Below are 19,385 nucleotides of genomic sequence, written 5' to 3'. Positions count from 1 at the left end.
TTTCCCAACACCTAAAAAAAGAAAAATGGAATAGAACTTCCCAAAAAAGAATCAACTCACATTTTTAAAAAGTTGACATAAGAAGTTCAAAGGCTTGCCCTAAGCTCCAAAATGCGTAAGTTGCATTGTCTCAGCATCTGTGCCCAGATGAGAAAGCCTGAGTGCAGTAAACGCATCAAAATGAGAACGGTTTTCACAGAATCATAAACCTGACGGCTGGAGGGGGACCTGGAGGTGTGAGTCCAAGTGCTCCTGTGTGCACACATCCCCACAATGTGGCGATCCTGACCTTAAGTGCTTTCGGGGCCTTGAAACTGTTCTGATGCACCGGCATGAAGGAAATGGTCCAAACTGAGGGGGCTCAACAGTTCTAGATAATAAACATTCCTTTCCTGATCGTGCAAAATGCTTTGTTTTACCCCAAATATTACAAGCCCTGATTGCACACTATTTTAAATACTTAAGGGTATGAAAGGCTGACCTCCACTCCCAGCTAAAAACACAATGATGCTGGCCCAGAACAACAGCAACCTGATTCCTTTTCTTATCTTTGTTCCATGCAAACATAGAGATTAGAACACTTCTCCCTCCCAGGTTGCAAATGTATCAGGAAAATTACTGCCACCCAGAAAACTGCACCCAGCATTTTCCATGCTGCTCAAAGAAAATGGGAGCAAGGCAGGAAGAGGTGGGGCAGCATATGGTAAGCCACTAGGGAATCTGACTGTGACCAACTGGGAATTTATGCAAAATGACGGTGAAAAATGAGAAATGTAAAATTTGAAAAAGAAAACAAATATGTGAATATTTCTTTACATTCCTTGCAGACAACTCCTGAAGTTAAATGACCTTTTGGGGAGAGTGAAAAATTCTGTATACATTTCATATGATGTGCATATACATAGGAGCTGAGTTGGGGGGGTGTGGTTTCATGTATCCAGTTCACTCTCGGGTGACATCTTACCTGCCACTGGTTTCCTGCCTGACCAGGCACATAAGGTGCTGGGAGGCTCCGAAGGCTGTTCTTCACTGGGGATCCCCCAAGGGGGTTTCCCACATCCCCGGAAGACGAATCAGCGGTCAAGGCCATGGAGTACTGCGGGTAGTTATACAGATTGTTGTAGTAAGGAAACAGAGATGGCTGATAAAAGCTGCTGTAGTAGGCGGAGTCTGGCACCAAGTCAGGTGTGTTCTCCACGTGCCCTCTGCTGGTGACAGGAGGAATATCCGGGACGACCATACGTCCATCTAGAAAGAAAAAAAAGACAATATAGTATTAACCTGGGGGTCCACAAAACTTTGCAGCACATGACCATCCTCTTCAAGATCTGCAGAGCTGCAGGACAAGGCACCTGAACACGCTACTTCACCTGAAGCCAAAAGGAAGGAGGGTTTCTAAGGCTGGCATAATTCCAGAGGCGCAGATGACAAGAGTCCTGCAGATTACTTTTGCTAAGGATATCAAACACATTTTAAGGGTCATTTTAATTATATAAAGTCTAACCAGTAACTTCTAACGTCAAGAAATTAGAGATCAAATCCAGTTAACTTGTAAGAATGTCCACAACATTCTTACAACAAAATTATTTTTAATTCATTTCAAATAGGTAACAAAAGAAAATCCCAGCATCCTAACTATGGTGGCCACACAGATATGTCAGAAAGTCAAAGCAAGAAGAGTTTAAGCAAACATAGTTTCCTTCACTTCCTTCCAAAGGTGATACCCTGTCCTTCAGAAGGCCAGACAGTAATTTAGACCAGAAGTAGACAAACTTCAGCCAGTTAGTAATTCTTTTAAGCTTTGTGGTCCACTCAGTTGCAGAACATACAAGTTGTTTCATGGTTATGTTTCATGCAATAAAACCTGATTTACAGACAGTGGGCAGAAAGGGGCCCACGGACCATACAGATTGCCAGCCCCGGGTCCGCACTTAAAACTGTGTCAATTCCAATAAACAACCAAATGGACTCCTGAGTCACCCTTCCAATGGACAGGTATTAAACCATGTTCAAAGGTTGGTCTAGGTGCCTGAAATGGCTGCAAGACGTCAGGCTACCCCTGCCCAACGGGAGGTCTACATTTTAAGAAGAAAAATATGATGGGATTACAAATAATAACAATAATTATCAATACAGGAACAACCATAAACTTTCATAAAAATTCAAAGGCTGAAAAGATGACTTGCAGCCTAGAAAGAAATTACAGAGACTTTCATAGGAAAAACTGCATCTCAAGGGTATTATGCTAAGTGAAGTTAAGTCCAACCGAGAAAGACAAATACCATGTGATTTCACTTATATCAGGAATAAAATGAACAAAATAAACTAACAAAATAGAAAGAGACCCATAGATACAGCTGTCAAGAGAGGAGACAGGTTGGGGGGCTGGGCGAAAAAGGTGAGGGGATTAAGCAGCACAATTAATTTACAGTTGGAGATGTAAATTACAGATAGGGAATATAGTCAATAATTGAGATAAATATATAGGGGGCCAGGTGTACTTGAAGCAGCAAGAGAACTACTCTGTAAAGTACATGATTTTCTAATATCTCTGCTGTACATCTGAACCTAATACAGAATATTGAATGTAAACTGTAATTGAAAAATATAAAATTAATAAAAATAATAAAATTAAAAATGGAAAAAAGAAAAACTGCACCTGAGTTGCACCTTAAAAGAGCAGGAAATAGGTAAAAAAAAAATGAGAAAATGAGTAATGAGAAAAGGGCCCAAAGAACAAAGAAAAGCAGGAAGGTAGAAGGTGAATTTGGGTGCGAAAAAGAAAAGGGAGGTCCAGTCTGACCGCTGGACCGGAGCAAGGCGAGGGAAGGCCTCAGTCCAGCTCTCTGGCCTCTCATCAGGGTGTGGCAGGAACCACTGAGGATTTCTGAGCAAGAAGTGGGGCGGACAAGAGCTGTGCTTTGGAGTGATTTATCTGAAGGCAAAGCATTAGACAGGCGAGGGAATAAAGACCAGAGGCATGGAGAGCCACTAGGGAGGCACTGACATAGTCAGGGAGAGAGACCCAGAAGACTCAAATATAACAGAGGGGACACGTGCTAGGAACCTGTGGGAGATGTAACTCAAACTAGAGGACAGATGGGATATCACAAATTAAGATGCAGGAGTAGGCAAAGAAATGCAAAGCAGATGTCTGGGAGAGCGGGAAGCCCAGACGTGGCAGAGGAGAGGGAGGTGGTAAGTCTGCTTCATCAAGGTGCCAGAGGGCCATGCAAGTGGGACAGATGAATGCAGGGGAGAGACCTGACACCTGTACTCATGGGAGAGGCTGACGTTGGAAGCTGGGACTCAGGAGTCACCACTGGGAGATGCTGGCTGCCTCTGGGGAGAGCAGGAGGGGGTTGTACAGAAGAGCATGTTCTGAGAGAAAAGAGAGTCAGGATGGCTGCAGTTGGGGAGAACTGAGGATAAACGCAGCGGCACAGAGGCCAAAGTTGACGTGGACTGTGGAGGAGGCAGGCTGTGCTATCAGCTGCTGCTAAGAGATCAAGCAAAACCAGGTCTGGAAAAGGCTAACAGAGGGTTAGGTTTTTAGGACCTGTGTTTTTAGCACAGAAGAAACAAGAGGGCAAGAAGTAAGCAAGCAACGAGGAAACAGAAGTGATGGTCCTGCTGTCTTACCAGATGTGAGATCCAGCAAGCAGGCACCATGCCTGCTGGCTCCCCCTTGCCCTACGCCTAGCACACTGCCGGCCACATGGTGGCAAATATTTGAGACAGGGATCAATAAATAATGGTTCTTCGAGTACCCCGACATCCAAATAAATGTGAGATGTTACTTCATTTTTAAAACATAGAGAAGGGTTGGGCATACGTAGGCAGGGAAAAGACGCCGATGGAGAGAAATTCTCAGGACACTCAGTGAACGGCCCGGAGCAGGTGCTGGAAAAGTGTCCACCGGCTGAGCGTGTGGAAGAAGAAGAAGAAAACATACAAGGGAGGCATGGCTAAAAGTGCACGCTCTGGACAACAAAATGTGCTTGTATTGCTTCATTTTAAAGTCAGAACTAGTCTCCTCTCTGAAAGAATACCAGATCCACCCACCTTAGGCTCCTGTCAAGCCACTTTTTATTATATTTCTTTTCTTCCTTCTCCTTTTCCCAACGAATGAGATGAAAAATTCCAGTTCCATTAGTCTACACTGTGTCTGGAGAAGATACATGTCCTCTCCAACCTGCCCACTGGTCCTTTCTCTTATTTTAAAGACCAATTTAGTGACATAATAGGTGGTTTTCACTCTCTAATTCTTTTGTTTTCGATGTCTTTATCACTTACCTGGTTATAAAAGCAATACAAAACCTCACCAAAATGGTAAATTTTATGCATGTTTAAATCAGAAAAGGAATGATATATTCTTACCGCCCAGTCATAAGCATCAGTGGGACATGCATATACAATCTCACAGACATTTAGGAAGGCATTTCAGATGCTTATCCCTGGGCCCTGCAGTGGAAACAACCGGCTATCCCTTTGGGCCTGCCCTTCAAAAGTAAGGTTCTTAATAAAGAAAGCACAATACTGTAGCACACAAAAGAACTAAATAGAAACTGAAGAGCAGCAGTGTTCTAGGATCAGGGCACAGGTTCCTGAATTTCTGGAGTTCCTATCAGGTCTTAGTTTATCTACTAACAAAATGTTGTCAGTAATACTCTCAGTATAACGAGAATGGTTTCAATAAACTGCATGGTAAACCTCAAATAAAATGTTGTGTTAAGTCAAAGTGACAATTTGTTTGGCTTACAGCTGATTGTAATTACTTAACAATGGCATCACTTTTCCACTTAACTGTATTTTATTTCCTCCTTCAAATCACAATGAGCTTTAATAACAAGTTTTCTTTTCTTTCTTTTTTTAAAAAGATTTTATTTATTTATTTTTAAAGGGAAGGGAAGGCAGCTATGCTCACCACTATACCACCAACCTAATCAACAAAAGAAAAAAGCAAACAAAATGTAACCAGAGACATTGAAGTTAAGAGCAATCTAACAATAACCATAGGGGAGTGGGGAGGGGATAGTGGGGAGAGGGGTTTTCAAGAACTACTATAAAGGACACATTGACAAAACCAAGGGGGAGGGTGGAGGCGGGGGAGAGAGATAGGTTTGGCTGGGGTGGGGAGAAAAATGCAGACAACTGTAATTGAACAGCAATAAAAAAAATGTTTAATTAAAAAAATCATGATGCTAAAATAAATAAAGGGAAGGGAAGGGAGAAAGAGGGAGAGAGAAAGAAAGGGAGAGAAACATTGACGCACGAGAGAAACATCAGTCAGCTGCCTTTGCCATGCTCCCAGCCAGGGACCTGGCCCACAACCCAGGCATGTGCCTTGGCCAGAATCGAACTGGCGACCCCTTCAGTTCACAGGCCAGCACTCAATCCACTGAGCGACACCAGCCCAGGCTAGTAACAAATTTTCTTAAAAGAATAAATTAAGATATATGTTGGAGAAGTTTCATTTCATATCAATATTTAAATAATAAAAAGCATTTGCGCTCTATAAAAGTAGATGTTTAAATATTCTACATACTTAAAATATTTAAGCACTCTAAAAATTGGCATTTGTAAAAGTACTGAGAGAACCTATTTCAAGGACACATAAAACTACTAAACTCTGGCTTTTATAAGTCACCAAACAGTATTTTCAAGTTGCCAATGAAAACATTTGGTCAATGTTGAAAACACCTTTATGACTCCCAGCCTTTTTGTGATGCTCCTAGTACATGGAAATTTCCTGAGGTTGAAATAAACTGTATGTGCCTAATCCAGGGGTGCTCAAAGTACAGTCATGAACCCGCAGCACCAGCACCCCCTGGGAACCTGCAGAAATGCTCATTTGCAGATCCCACCCATGACCCATGGAGTCTGAAGCTCTGAGGGTTGGGCCCAGCAATCTGAGTCTTAACAAAGCCCTCAGTGGGTCTGATGCACTCAAAAGATTGAGAACCGCTGGTTCACTCTCAAGATTCAAAGCAACTGCTCCATAAATCATCCTTAAAAATATGTGACCTCTGCCAGCATCATTGTGACAGTCCTGACTATCAAATAAGAGCGTGCAAACGAATTCCACTGAATAAAGAAGATGGGCTTCTCTACCTAAGTCACTGCGAACCTCGAACCACAAGCTGCGTGCTGCGAACACTCGTATCTACAAACACGACCAACAGCATTCATCAGCAGAGAGGTTTGCTGGCTCCATCACTTCTTATTTCAATGCTCACGTCTGTGACTCCATACATTTACCTTCCACAGTTTAGTTCTTTGGTAAGCCTTCCCAATCCTTCTGCTACTTTTTTTTGTACTAACATATGCAGAGTGAAATATGATTCACTCCTTCACAAGAGATCAATATACGCACACACGATAAATACCATTATTGATCTTGCAGTGTTATATGCTGGTTTCTGGGCCCATAGCATATTAATAGTAGTTAACCAGTAATTCATTTTAAGGTATGTGAAGGCTCCCCACCCCCACCCCCTCCTTTCTAATGTCAAGATTCCCAGAGTTGTTGCACTTTGAGTCCTTTATGTTCACACCTGGAGCCAAAGTAGCCTTTCGATGACAACAAATCCCATAGTTTCCAATATGAAAGATCACATATAAAAAAACAAAATCTAAAATTTTCAACAAGGACTACTTCTGATTTGCAATGATCTCATGTAAATGATTAATTTATGTACGCCAGGTTTTGTCTTCGTAATCCATACCTTGCATGGTACCTTCCCACTTAGCTTCTAGTTTTAACAGTTACCAATCAGGAAAAATTGTTCACCACTAAATCTGAGACATCAGAATTGTCTGCCATAACTCAGAGATGGAGAGGAGATGACAGCTACTAGAGAGGGGAGAATAAGGGGTGGAGGGATTGAGCAAAAAAGAAAAAGGACTCTTGGACATGGACAACAGTTTGGTTATTGTTGGGGGCGGGGATATAAGGGGACTAAATTGTAATGGGAAAAAATACAATAAATGTTCATTTTTTTAAAAAACCATGAGAGGGGAAAAAAATAGAACATGATGGTCTGCCATTGACTAACATGTGCTGAATGCTAGGAAGGCACCGAGAAAGTACAAGTCATTTTCCCTATTTTTTTTAAGGAAAATTAAGGTCTTAATAAAAAGACTATGTAACATTTGATGGTGGCATGTCATAGACTCTAGAAGATGATAGTGGGGTGCACTGTCACTGAAAGAAGAAGGCTTAACTTGCTCAGCTCCCTGCTTTTAGGACCCTTCTCTGCAGGGCAATGCTGTGTCCAGGTTAATCAGCTCCTGACATCATTAGGAAACACTGAGAAATCCATGCAAGGCCTCAGGACTCTTCCCCTCCAAGGGAAAGAGCCTACAGGGAGACACAGGGAGAAGTCCTTCCATGAGCTGACACCTGTCATAGAACTCCAAGAAAGAAAGCTCGCCGTCCTAACTGAGGAAATGAGTTGGTTTTCTGAATTAAAGCAGAGCCACTAGAGCGAGAGGCCTGATAACCGAGGCAGCAGTGTGCCTACTATTCATACCACTAACTGGTGACTGTGATAATGAACGAGGACATCACCACACCTGTCACCTCTCCCCGCCGCATGATCAATGCATATTCAATGGAACAAACTTACTGAGCACCTACTGTGTGCAAGACAACCTGTCCAGTACCTTAGGGCACAAAGCATGTAATCCTTGACGCTGCAGGGCTCTGCAGTAACGGGGGATTCTGAAAAACACAGGAGAGACTGGCCAAGGTTATGGGGAAACACAAAACTGTGTGGCAGGGAGGGCAGGATTAGGTCCACCCTTCAAAGTGCAAGTTCTGCTGATATTCACCCACTAACAGCCAGCCACTCTTGCACACAGGCAACCAATATGTGAGAGCCTATGAAGATTTTTTTTATGTAATTTGGTGCTGGAGGAATCTGTCAAATTCACTTTTCTTAGAGTGAAGGCTTTTCATAAAAAAACAAACTTGAGGTTGGTTGATCTTTAAAGTCAGGTGCAGGCTTGGTTCAAAGGTCTGGAAATGTCAATGTGGGTACAAAGGGATCTGGGGAGAGGAAAGGGTGGGAGGGAGGGAGGGAGAGAGAAATTGATTGATTGCTGAGTATGACTAGATCAAAGGAACCAAGCAGGAGAAATGGAGAAGGATAAAAAAAAATATAAAGAGAAAAAAGCAAATCCGAGGAAGATAAGATTTAAAACAGGCTGCTTGCCCTGGGGCCATTGGAAAGCCCAGTAAGTAACAATCACAGCCACTGTGTTCAGCCATTCCCAAGGTGCTAGGCCAAGAATAAGCAAAAAAACAATCCCTGCCCTCTAGGAGCTTACCCTCTATTGATAAAGAGCGCAAGGAAGACACAAGTTTCTGGGACATCAGGAGAACAGGCTGCAGAGCGGATGGAGCACAAGGTCCTGGTAAAATGAGAATGAAGGTGCTAACTGGATCTGAAAGACACTTGAAGTTTAGTTGTCACTGTGGGGTCCCAAGCAGCAGCAATGGCAGCGTGGTAACCCCTACCCCATACACATTCGCACCTATTCACATTTTTTAAAGTATGTTTTATTGATTATGCTATTATAGTTGTCCCATTTTTTCCTCCCCTTTATTCCCCTCCGCCCTGCACCCCACCGCCTCCCACCAGCATTCCCACCCCTTAATTTATGTCCGTGGGTCATACAGATAAGTTCTTTGGTTTCTCCATTTCCTATACTATTCTTAACCTCCCCCTATTTTGTACCTACCATTTATGCTTCTTATTCCCTGTACCTTTTCCCCATTCCCCCTTCCCCCTCCCCATTAATAACCCTCCATGTGATCTCCATTTCTGTGATTCTGTTCCTGTTCTTGTTCTTTGCTTAATTTGTTTTTGTTTTTGCTTTTTTTATAGATCCAGTTGTCGACAGTTTTCAGTTTGTTGTCCTTTTACTGTTCATTTTTGATCTTTCTTAGATAAGTCCCTTTAACATTTCATATAGTAGGGGCTTGGTGATGATGAACTCCTTTAACTTGACCTTACCTGGGAAGCACTTTATCTGCCCTTCTATTCTAAATAATAGCTTTTCTGGATAGAATAATCTTGGATGTGGGTCCTTGCCTTTCATGACTTGGAATACTTCTTTCCAGCCCCTTCTTGCCTGCAAGGTCTCTTCTGAGAAATCAGCTAATAGCCTTATGGAAACTCCTTTGTAGGTAACTCTCCCCTTTTCTCTTGCTGCTTTAAGATTCTCTCCTTGTCTTTAATCTTGGGTAATTTAATTATGATGTGGCTTGGTGTGTTCCTCCTTGGGTACAACTTCTTTGGGACTCTGAGCCTCCTGGACTTCCTGGAAGTCTATTTCCTTTGCCAGATAGGGGAAGTTCTCCATTATTTTTTCAACTAAGTTTTCAATGTCTTGCTCTTCTCCTTCTGGTACCCCTGTGATTCGGCCGTTGGAATCTTTAAAGTTGTCCCAGAGGTTCCTAAGCCTCTCCTTATTTTTTTGAATTCTTGTTTCTTTATTCTGTTCTGGTTGAATGTTTATTTCTTCCTTCTGCTCCAAATTGTTGATTTGAGTCCTGGTTTCCTTCTCTTCACTGTTGGTTCCCTGTACATTTTCCTTTATTTCACTTTGCACAGCCTTCACTTTTTCCTCTATTTTGCAACCATACTCAACCGTTTCTGTGAGCATCCTGATTACCAGTATTTTGAACTGTGAATCTGATACGTTGACTATCTCTCTTCATTGTTTAGTTCTTTTTCTGGAGTTTTGATCTGTTCTTTCATTTAGGTCCATATTTCTTTGTCTTGGAGTAGCTCTTAAATTATAAGGGGCAGAGCCTTAGGTATTTGCCAGGGCAGGGCAACCCTCTTGGTTACCTTGTGGCACTGTCTGTGGGGGAGGTGTCCAAGAGGGAAGAAACAGTTGCTTGGCTCTCAGCAGGCTTTCCACTGCTGCCCAAAAGCAAATTGGGCCCTTCTGGGGCTGGTTCCCAGGTGGGTGGGTTTGTGTATATTCTAAGACCCCATGGGCCTCTCCAGCAAACTCTACTATGAGGCTGGGAGTTTCTCCTGCTGCCACAACCCCCACAGGTTCTTACAGCCAGAGGTTTTGAGGCTTTCTTTTTCTGCACTGGAACCCTGGGTTGCGCAGTCTGTGTCTCCCCAGTTGTTCCTCCCTGTCTATCTGCATGCAAATGTGGGACCGCCTGGTCCACCAGCCGCTGCCTCGCTCACCCAGTCCTCCAGCTGCTGCCTTGCCAAGCACCCTCTCTGCCCCCCGCTGCCTTTCTTCGCCCCTCCTATCAGCCTAGATGAATGTTTCCTTATTTAACTCCTTGGTTGTTGGACTTCCAAACAGTTCAATTTTCTGGGAGTTCTGGTTATTTTTGTTTTTAAATTTGTTGTTGTCCTTCTTTCAGTTGTGCAAGGAGGCACAGTGTGTCTACCTACACCTCCATCTTGGCTGGAAGTTTTTTAAAGCCTCACATTCTTATTGACAGGGTTCTGCCTTCCCTTCCCTGGCTCCTGCTCTCTCTGTGTCTCCCCTTCTCCTTCCCTATGCATGACCTCAGAATCCCCCCGGGCCACCCAGGGAAACTGTGAGCCCTACAGTGGGAGTCAGATATAGAGAGAATGCCTCTTCTCTGACTTTACTAGAAAATGTCTCATGGCCATGAAGCCTATCTCATGGCCAGAAGGATTTTCTCTCTTTAGGTCAGTTCAGAATTTTCTATCACTGGCAAGATGCCAGTGACAGTGTGGGACTCTGTCATCACCTGCCAGCAGATTGGAGAAGACAGCGCCACACAACAGGCCAGCAGCAAGGCTCGTGTTTGGGAGCAGGTAACAGAAGGGAGGGAAGGTACTCGACATACTTCCTCTCCATCAAGTAAGGAAATTTTACACTAGGAGCATACCTGACTGTACAGGGGCGGCAAAGTAGGTTTACAGTTGTGAGGCTGTGAAACAGAGCTGATTCTTGTATTATTAATTTATTATCACATTATTTATTTGTATTACAACTGTAAAACTACTTTTTCTCAGCCCTGTATGCTTAGGTCTCCACAGAAAAGGTATGCTCTGAACCATATTTGGACAGCTTAAAATGCAGGGGCTTAATTTATCAGGGTCTCTTTGCTCAGGCCTGAGGAATGCTGAACACAGGAGGCATCAGAGACAGACTTTTAAGTCTGCTCATGGCCAGCCACTCTTTAGAGTCGGGATTTTGATTCTGCTTTTACAACTTTCTTTTAAAAGTAAGATCACAGATGTTTGTCTTTGCTCTTGCAGGTTCCAGATGATGGTCTGAAGTGGACTGCAGCCCTAAGTTAATGTGAAGGGATAAAAAAATCAAATTAAATCGCATCATACTGTTTGGCATGGTTTTTGTTCAAGATTTTGCTATTTCGATTTTAATATTGCCACTTTTCAGTCAGGTATTTTGTCTTATAAAATACTTCAAGTCATGAACAATAATTTACCACACTGCTGGTCTGGGTCCCCCAGGAACCAGATCTCCTCTAAACCAGCAGCTCTCACCCCTGGCTGCACGGGGTGGAGGGTGGGGCTAAAATCCCTCTGACCCAGGCCACACCACAGACCACTTCACCACGTCAGACCTCTATTTTGCGACCATACTCAACCAATTCTGTGACCACCCTAATTACCAGTGTTTTGAACTCTGCATCTGGTAAGTTGGCTATCTCTTCATTGCTTAGTTGTATTTTTTTCTGGAGGTTTGGTCTGTTCTTTCATTTAGGCCATAATTTTTTGTCTCAGCATACCCTTTATGTAGTAAGGGGTGGAGCCTTAGGTGCTCACCAGGGCGGGGCTACTCACCTTGCTGCCTTGTGACACTGTATGTGGGGGAGGGGTCCAAGAGGGAACAGTGCCACTTGCTCCGCTCTGGACAAGCTTTCAGTCACTCCCTCCGCTACCCACAAGCAAATTGGCCCTTCTGGTGCTACTTCCCAGGTGGGTGGGTTTGTGTGTGTTCTAGGCCCCTGTGGGTCTCTCCAACGTACTCTCCTGTGAGGGTGGAAGTTTCTCCTGCTGCTGCCCCAACCCCCACAGGTGTTTTCAGTCAGAGGTTTGAGGTTTCATTTCCCCCATGCTGGGACCCTGGGTTGTGCGGTCTGTCTCGCTCCCCAGTTGTTCCTCCCAGTTTATCTACACACTAATGTGGGACCACCTGGTCTGCCAGTCACCGCCTTGCCAAGAGTCCTCTCCACCCTGGCTGCCCATCTCTGCCCTTCCTACTGGTCTGGATGAATGTTTCTTCTTTAACTCCTTGGTTGTTAGACTTCCACACAGTTTTATTTTCTGGCAGTTCTGGTTATTTTTTGCTTTTGAATGTGTTGTCCTTCTTTTGGTTGTATGAGGAGGCAAAGTGTGTCTACCTATGCCTCCATCTTGGCTGGAAGTCCCTGTTTTGTTTTTAAGAGTGTAAAGGTTCTCTGACTAAAAAGTTTGAGAAGCTCTGTCTTACAGGCTCTTCTCTTTCCAGGAGGACTGATTTCAGAGCAATTGGAGTCAGTGTCTCATCCTGACCTACCTCCCTGAGCTGTTAGCAATCCGCAATAAAGTCCTTTACCTCCCCTGAAGCCTAAAGCACGTCAGGCAATGGACCTTCAGGTTGAAAAAGCTGGCTCCCAAGTCAAACTGCTTGATCAGACCTGAAATCTACTGCCCCGTGACCTTGGGAATAGTTACTTAATCCTGTGCCCCAACATTTATATGTAACATGGGGATAATGCTGCTACCTACACTATAGAGAGCCAGGAAAGGCTCTGAAACACAGTAAGTGCTCATTAAATGCTAGCTGTTATTTTTATCATGGTCACACATAATGATAACATTCTCTGCCATCAAATAAGAGAGCTACCAAATAACTGCAAAAAAAGTTATCCTTGCTCCAAATGTGCATCTTTGGGGTACTGCAAGAGGGCTGGGCTGCACCTGGCGTGGCTTCCTGAGTACGAATGAACTTGGAAAGGAGCAGAATCCTCCACTCCTGGTCTTTTCTGAGGTCAGACAGTAGCCTTGAGTGCAGTCAGTGTGATAGCACTCCCTAAAGTCATAATCAGGAAATGTGGAACAATCCGTTTCTCCCACAAAGCAATCATGACAGGACTATTTTAAATGTCGAACACAAACCTGATGCCAGGAAAGTACACAACCTCTTCACTGTGTACCTGCCTTGAGCCCAGAATCATCTCTACTTAGTGAGGCAAACACAGCCAGATGGAGAACTGACCATTCCCTCCCTTCCCCAAAGTCCATCTCCCTCAAACCCAGTCCCGCCTGTATTTAATTCTGCTTTTGAGAAGTGCAGCTTATGGTGCTTCCCTTAAGTAAGCCAGGGATTTTATTTATTTGGGGGGACTGCTGCTATTCCAGGGCTGAACTTTTAGCTTGCTATAAAGTTAATGTGCTATTCAATGTTCATTGCAGGCTAGGCTGTGGGGCTGTGTATTTTCTGCCACCCCCAGAAGGCCATTATCTGTAATTGCCCATTACCATGCATAATTATTTCTCCTAGCCTGGTCTATGACCTCCAGGGTTGCACTCTGTTACAGCTAACTGCTCCGTCTTACCAAATTTGTGAGGGAAGCTTTTCTGATCTTTAGTGCTGTTAGTGGTATATTCCAAAGCCTGCATGTGAACATTTTACAGGCACACTTAAGTCAGGAGTATCTCAGATCTCTTCCAGACGTACCTTACCTACCTCCATGGAGTTTACCTCCCCTCAAATAATGAGAAATATAAGGTATAATCAACCCTCCATTATATGGGAGCTGATAACCCAAACTGGGGATTACCTGGAACCCTTTACACTCCCTTTTCTTTGATTTGGCTCTTTAATTGTATCATGCTTTTGAAAGATTGCTTCAGAGATGTAGATAGGGAAGGGAATAGGGGAAGAGTGAAACTTCAAATCTTAAATTCAATATATAATATATGCTCCCCATTTAATGTTTTTTGAGTGGAAGAACTATGTTCAAATCAGTGGTTAAAATGAGATATGGGGATTCTATGTACATTTAAAATATTAATTCTAGAACTGACATCTGGTACACACTCCAAAGTGTCACTTTCCGTTTATCTCACCTCATCATTAGCAGAAACAAGAGAATAGGGGACAGGGAGGTTGCTGGCTGTACTCACCGATGCTGAAGTGCTGAGCCACTCACTGGCGTCTCTGTGACTGCCTCCTTCAGAAGTTCTGCTCAGTGTGAGGGAGTGAGACGCACCTTAAAGCTATTATAAGGCTCACAAAAACGTCTGAAAGAGTGTCCCTAGCTAGGAAGAAACCACTCAGTTTCTAAGTGGCCACGACCTACCACTGCATCTGAGACTATCCACAGAATCTCCTCAATGTGTGCATTCTCTGCATGGGCCATCTTTATTTTCCTTCTGCGTTTCCTTCCTTTTGAATAAAGCTCCTCCTAAATTAAAAGTCAATGCTAAAAATAAAAACATCTCCATTCTTTCAATAATCATTTTTACCAAAGTCAGGTAAGGTAAACCACAGAGCAGTTGTATGGCCCTAAAGGCACTGCCAACTTGGAATATGTGTATGTAGGCACACATATAGATACATACACATATATACACTCAAACATATATATACACACACACACATACATATACATGCACTCACAGATCTCTCTCTCTACCTATCTATGTATCTATCTACCGATATCCTAACTGAAAAGAAAGTCAAATCTTAACAGAAAGAAATGACTACCAAGAACCAAGCTGGGTCTGTCAACTACAATTGTCATGGCAACTAAGAAACAGCAGGACAGAAGCTATGTAACAGGCCACCTTTTACAACCATAGTCACATCCCCCTAATGTCTTTATTTTCCACACCTAGTGACTTGTGTTGAACAGATTTTGTCCATCTGCATCACTAGCAATCTGACACACTTTCAGAAATTCCATTTCACAGAAAAGTCACCAGTACCAATAAGAGTTTGGCAGGAACGTCCGCCCTTATCCCTTAGGGATACGAACCAAGACCCCCGGTGACTGAACTCAAAGTAAACAGAACCTGAGAACCTCTCTGAGGGGGGAACAGTCTGTGGCATGGTGGGAGGGGTAAATAAACTCTAAAACCAGGGGCCTGCATGGAGGGAGCCCTCTCTGCAGCAGTCAGCAAGCTCTGGGCAGCACCTGGGATCATCTGTGGCTGAGTCCATCCCCAGCCTCACCTGTGCCTCTCAAGATGCATTCCATCACAGAAACAATACCGGATTGACAAGTAAGAGAATTAAGATTTTTTTTAAATCAGCAATGGGGCAAGGGTCATTATCTGAACAATACAAAAGCACATACTCTTACAAGCACTTTTAAGTTTAAGCCGGTTTCTTTTTAGCTGGAAAGAAAACAATAAAATAGGCAGAGCCTCAAGACTCACCTGGGTGTACTCTTTCATCCCTGGACTAGACACAGACCAGAAAAGTGACAGGAAGGCTGACCTGAGAAGAGACTACAATGCCGTGACGAAAAGGATTTCAGAGCTGAAGAGCTGAGCTTAGTGAAAAGATAGTGATGGATGCTGTCAGAGGAAGGATTCACCAGAAAGGCAACCACCACAGAGGGAGTAGCAGAGCTGTTCTTTCACAGATGTTGAGCAGTCAGTCATCTGCCTCAAAGGTCACCTTGTGAGAAAGAGCTCTCAAAAATTCAACCAATTCACTCATTCATCATTCATTCATTCTTTCAATACCAACTGAGTTCTCAACAATCTATCTCCAAGGCAAAGAGAGTCACTTTACCAAACATTACCATCTGCACATGCAGATGCCTTCAAGTTCCGCTGAGTCTGAAACTAGGAAGCCCACAACTGCACAGAATGCGTAGTAGCGCTTTATTTATTGCAAGCCCAAATACAGACAGCGCAGGCTTGCATTAACAGCTAATATAAAACAAATGTGTACACAAGGAGAAAAGACTATTAAATGGTACGACAGAAAATATGACACCGTAAGAAAGATGAAGAAAATAATAAGCAACAGATTATTAAATTCTTGGGGACTGAAAAAGCTAAACTAGGGAGGAGAAACAAAGTCACTGCTGATTAAATATGGAGAATTTTAAGCCAATTATAAAAGATCAAAGAGAACAAGAGAGGGGAGGAGTAGCTTTACAAGTAACCGAGATAGGAGACCTTGGGAGAAATATGACCAGGGAAAAATCATTACAGTTTACAGTAAAAGTAATCTAGGGATGACTTTAGAGAGAAATTCACCAGAGACCACCACTGGAGAATGGCATGGGGACAGAAATAAAAAAGGTCTTCATTTTAAAAAGGCACACAGCTCTGAAGGGAAGGTACTTTCTATGTAGAACAACAAACACGACTGGCAAAGAAAGTGAAATGTGTCGATGAAAAATGCCAGTGTCTGAGTCACATTTGGGGTTTCTATGCCATCAACCTCTGCCTAGGAAATTCGGCGTGGTCTTTATTACATGCCACCACAGGCGAAGGGAAGAGTGCCTTTGAAGCCCACCTGACACTTTGTTTTGCCCCCAATAAAAATCTGATGCGGCTCCCTTTGAATAATGTCAACTTCTTCAAAAGACAACCATTACTAACTATCCCAGATTTTACCCAAGAGGAGCTGAGCTAAAAAATGAGTTGCTAATGCAGTGTTGATAACTTTTAATTTAACACTATCTTTTATTCATGGAATATTCTGCAACTTGCCCATATTCTTTCAGATGCTACCCACAATAACTCCATGAGGAGAGCTGAACTCCTATGCTTCCCAAAAAGAGGAGCCAGCTATGGCTCAGAAAGGTGCCCTGCACCCAAAGAAATACAATAGGAGCTGGAGTCTGGATTAAATCCAGGCCTTTGATTCTAGGTGTGGTACCTTCTTGCAATGACATGAAAAACAGACAACCCCACTCTTCACCTTTGCTCTGAGTAGTTAATTCAGTGTATTTTGGATTTTTTTTTAAGCAATCATCACTACACAGGACATTATAAACTAATAGTCAGAAAGCTCAGGCCAAGTACAGAATACTGCCAGGGGATCCTCATTACAACTAGCATGTAAGATCAAGAACAATGAGTGACTTACAAAACTTTTCCTTCCTACATGAGATTATAAAGATCATTGTAACTACAAGGTGACTAAAAGCTTATGGTATAACTGAATTTACAGAGTGAGAATATGTGACATAATAATAACATAGCATTCACTGATACTAGAGAAAATATATTTCATGAAAAGAGAGAGAGAGAGAGAGAGAGAAGGGAGCTCTGGACATCAACTATTCTACTTACCCCTATACCTGAATACAAACTGTTCACCTGGCTTAGCAACCTGGCTACCTACCGGGTCCCAAATTAGTACTATCATGACGAGTGATAGAGCTAAAGAGCATAGGGCATGAGAATGGGCTGTGACTCACAGACCTGGGTTTGAATCCAACCCCACCTTTTAATAAATGTGCAATCTTGAGCATGTTATGAAACCCCAATTTCCCTACAAATGGAAAAAGAGTTCCTATTTTACAGAGTTGCTGTAGAGATTAAATAAGAATGTAAATATCAAAGCAGCTAAACCACCACCTGGCATGAGGCAGACACTCAGTAAGTGAGCTAGAACTGTAATTATTACTACCACTACTAAAAGCGTAATGCCAGGGTTGGGAACTGAACAAACTGCACTCCGAAGGCGAAGAATAAGGTATTGTCCACTCTCCACACTTCACAACAAGGAATGAGGAAACATTATCCACAACTGCGCAGGATCCCCAGTTTGGACATCACCCGTTCCTGATATTCCAGCCCTTGGCAACACAAACTAATGTGAGAATTACATCTCTTTGCTTAATCACCCTCATTACACTTTGTTTTCAGTTCTACCAGATCTTCCCCTGCTCCTAGATGCAAGCTCTTTGTTCCCTGTCAAACTCCTTTCCGTTGCTGTAAATAATCTCTCTCCCTCTTTTATATTACCTTTCAAATATTTATAGACTCTTATTCTCCTTCTCCCCAAGTCATACATCATTTTTGTTGCCCTTCCCCTGGATTCTTCTATTTTATCTACATCTTTTAGAGAAAAACAAACTCCAGGTGCTTCGTGACGAAAACAGCACACCCAAAGCTAACAACCTAAACCAATGAGGCCCCTTATTCAAAAGCCACAAGGAAATTCTTTGATGTGCTTCTTACTCCTTTTCTCCTGTAATTCATAATTCCATCTCTCAGATAAAAATTGAGGCAGAGAGTGATAAGGGAAATGAACACCACCCTCACCAAGTGATGGCCAGCACTCTAAGAGACAGCAGCCCCTGGAGTGGGATGCCCTGGGAAGTCTCAGATGTGGCTCAAACTTGCTAATGAGGAATTGTGCGCTGTGTGTGTGGCTAATACTTGTTCATTCCTTCCCCACCCACTGCATCTGATGTGCATGTACTAGAACGGCGTCCTTGAGACTGCTTTGATGCTTTGTTTTGCCCATAATGAAAAATCTGACACTGATTTTCAAATGCACACAGATTTGGATGTGCTTTTAAAACTGGAAACTGCTAAAACTAAACACTTAAAACTACTATCCTTATCACCAGGCAGACCCCATTTCACAAGGGGCAACAAGTAAGACTCATCTGGTTCAGCTTTCTCACATTTCTTCTGGAAGGTGATGTCAAAGCGTCTGCCCCCCTCCAAAAGGCCTATGCTGACAACCCCTACTTCTCATCTGACACTGATGTCCCAAAGTTTCTGAAATGTGTGCCTTCCAAACTGTGAGGGGCAGCAAAGTATTTATGGTGCTTTACCTATCTTACTGAAAGTAACTTCCTCATTCAGCATCCTCAGTGTTTCTGTGATTATACAACACTCTCTACTGCCTCTAGAAAGGATGAGAGATACCTAAGACTAAAGATATCTATCAATAAAATCAATAAAATAGAAAAAGAAAAGTGAAACCAGGACAAGAAGCCTACTCTAATTATTCCAATGTAAGGGTCAATATGCTCCGTATGAACATTAAGTTGTGTCTCTGAGATTCCTGGCAGGTGGGGTGGGGGTGGCAGGAAATGTGACAAATTACATAATCCTCACCCACAGATATAGTTCTTGTGACGTTAGCCCATGTAGCTTCATTTTTGCAAAAAAAAAACCCAGTTTATGGCTATTGGGTAGATCACATGCAGGGCTCATTCGCTGCTCCGAATACAATCTGAAATAGGAGTTCTGTGGCCTCTCTACTTCATCGTGGCTTACAAGGAACTGCTTACGCATCTCAGTGGAGCACCACAACGATCCTGCCAGAAACTGGGCAGATGGTGTTTATCCACCCACCCTTTGAAGAAACAGACAAAGAAAGTAAGTAAACTGCTCAAAATCAGAGAGGTGGTAAGTAACTGGGCTAGG

The 19,385-nt window shown here is 43.1% G+C and overlaps 1 protein-coding gene across 1 annotated transcript in view; it reads right to left on the bottom strand.

The window, feature by feature from the left end:
• DMRT1 (doublesex and mab-3 related transcription factor 1) overlaps positions 1–19,385 on the bottom strand; it is a 93,915-nt gene that overhangs the window by 56,983 nt on the left and 17,547 nt on the right. Inside the window, exon 3 of the mRNA XM_053918886.1 lies at positions 965–1,248. Coding sequence (XP_053774861.1) covers positions 965–1,248 — 284 coding nt within the window. The remainder of the gene's footprint in view (positions 1–964; positions 1,249–19,385) is intronic.

This window comes from Desmodus rotundus, chromosome 1 (genome assembly GCF_022682495.2).
Source record: "Desmodus rotundus isolate HL8 chromosome 1, HLdesRot8A.1, whole genome shotgun sequence".
NCBI lineage: Eukaryota > Metazoa > Chordata > Mammalia > Chiroptera > Phyllostomidae > Desmodus > Desmodus rotundus.
This window is presented reverse-complemented; position numbering and strand designations above follow the sequence as displayed.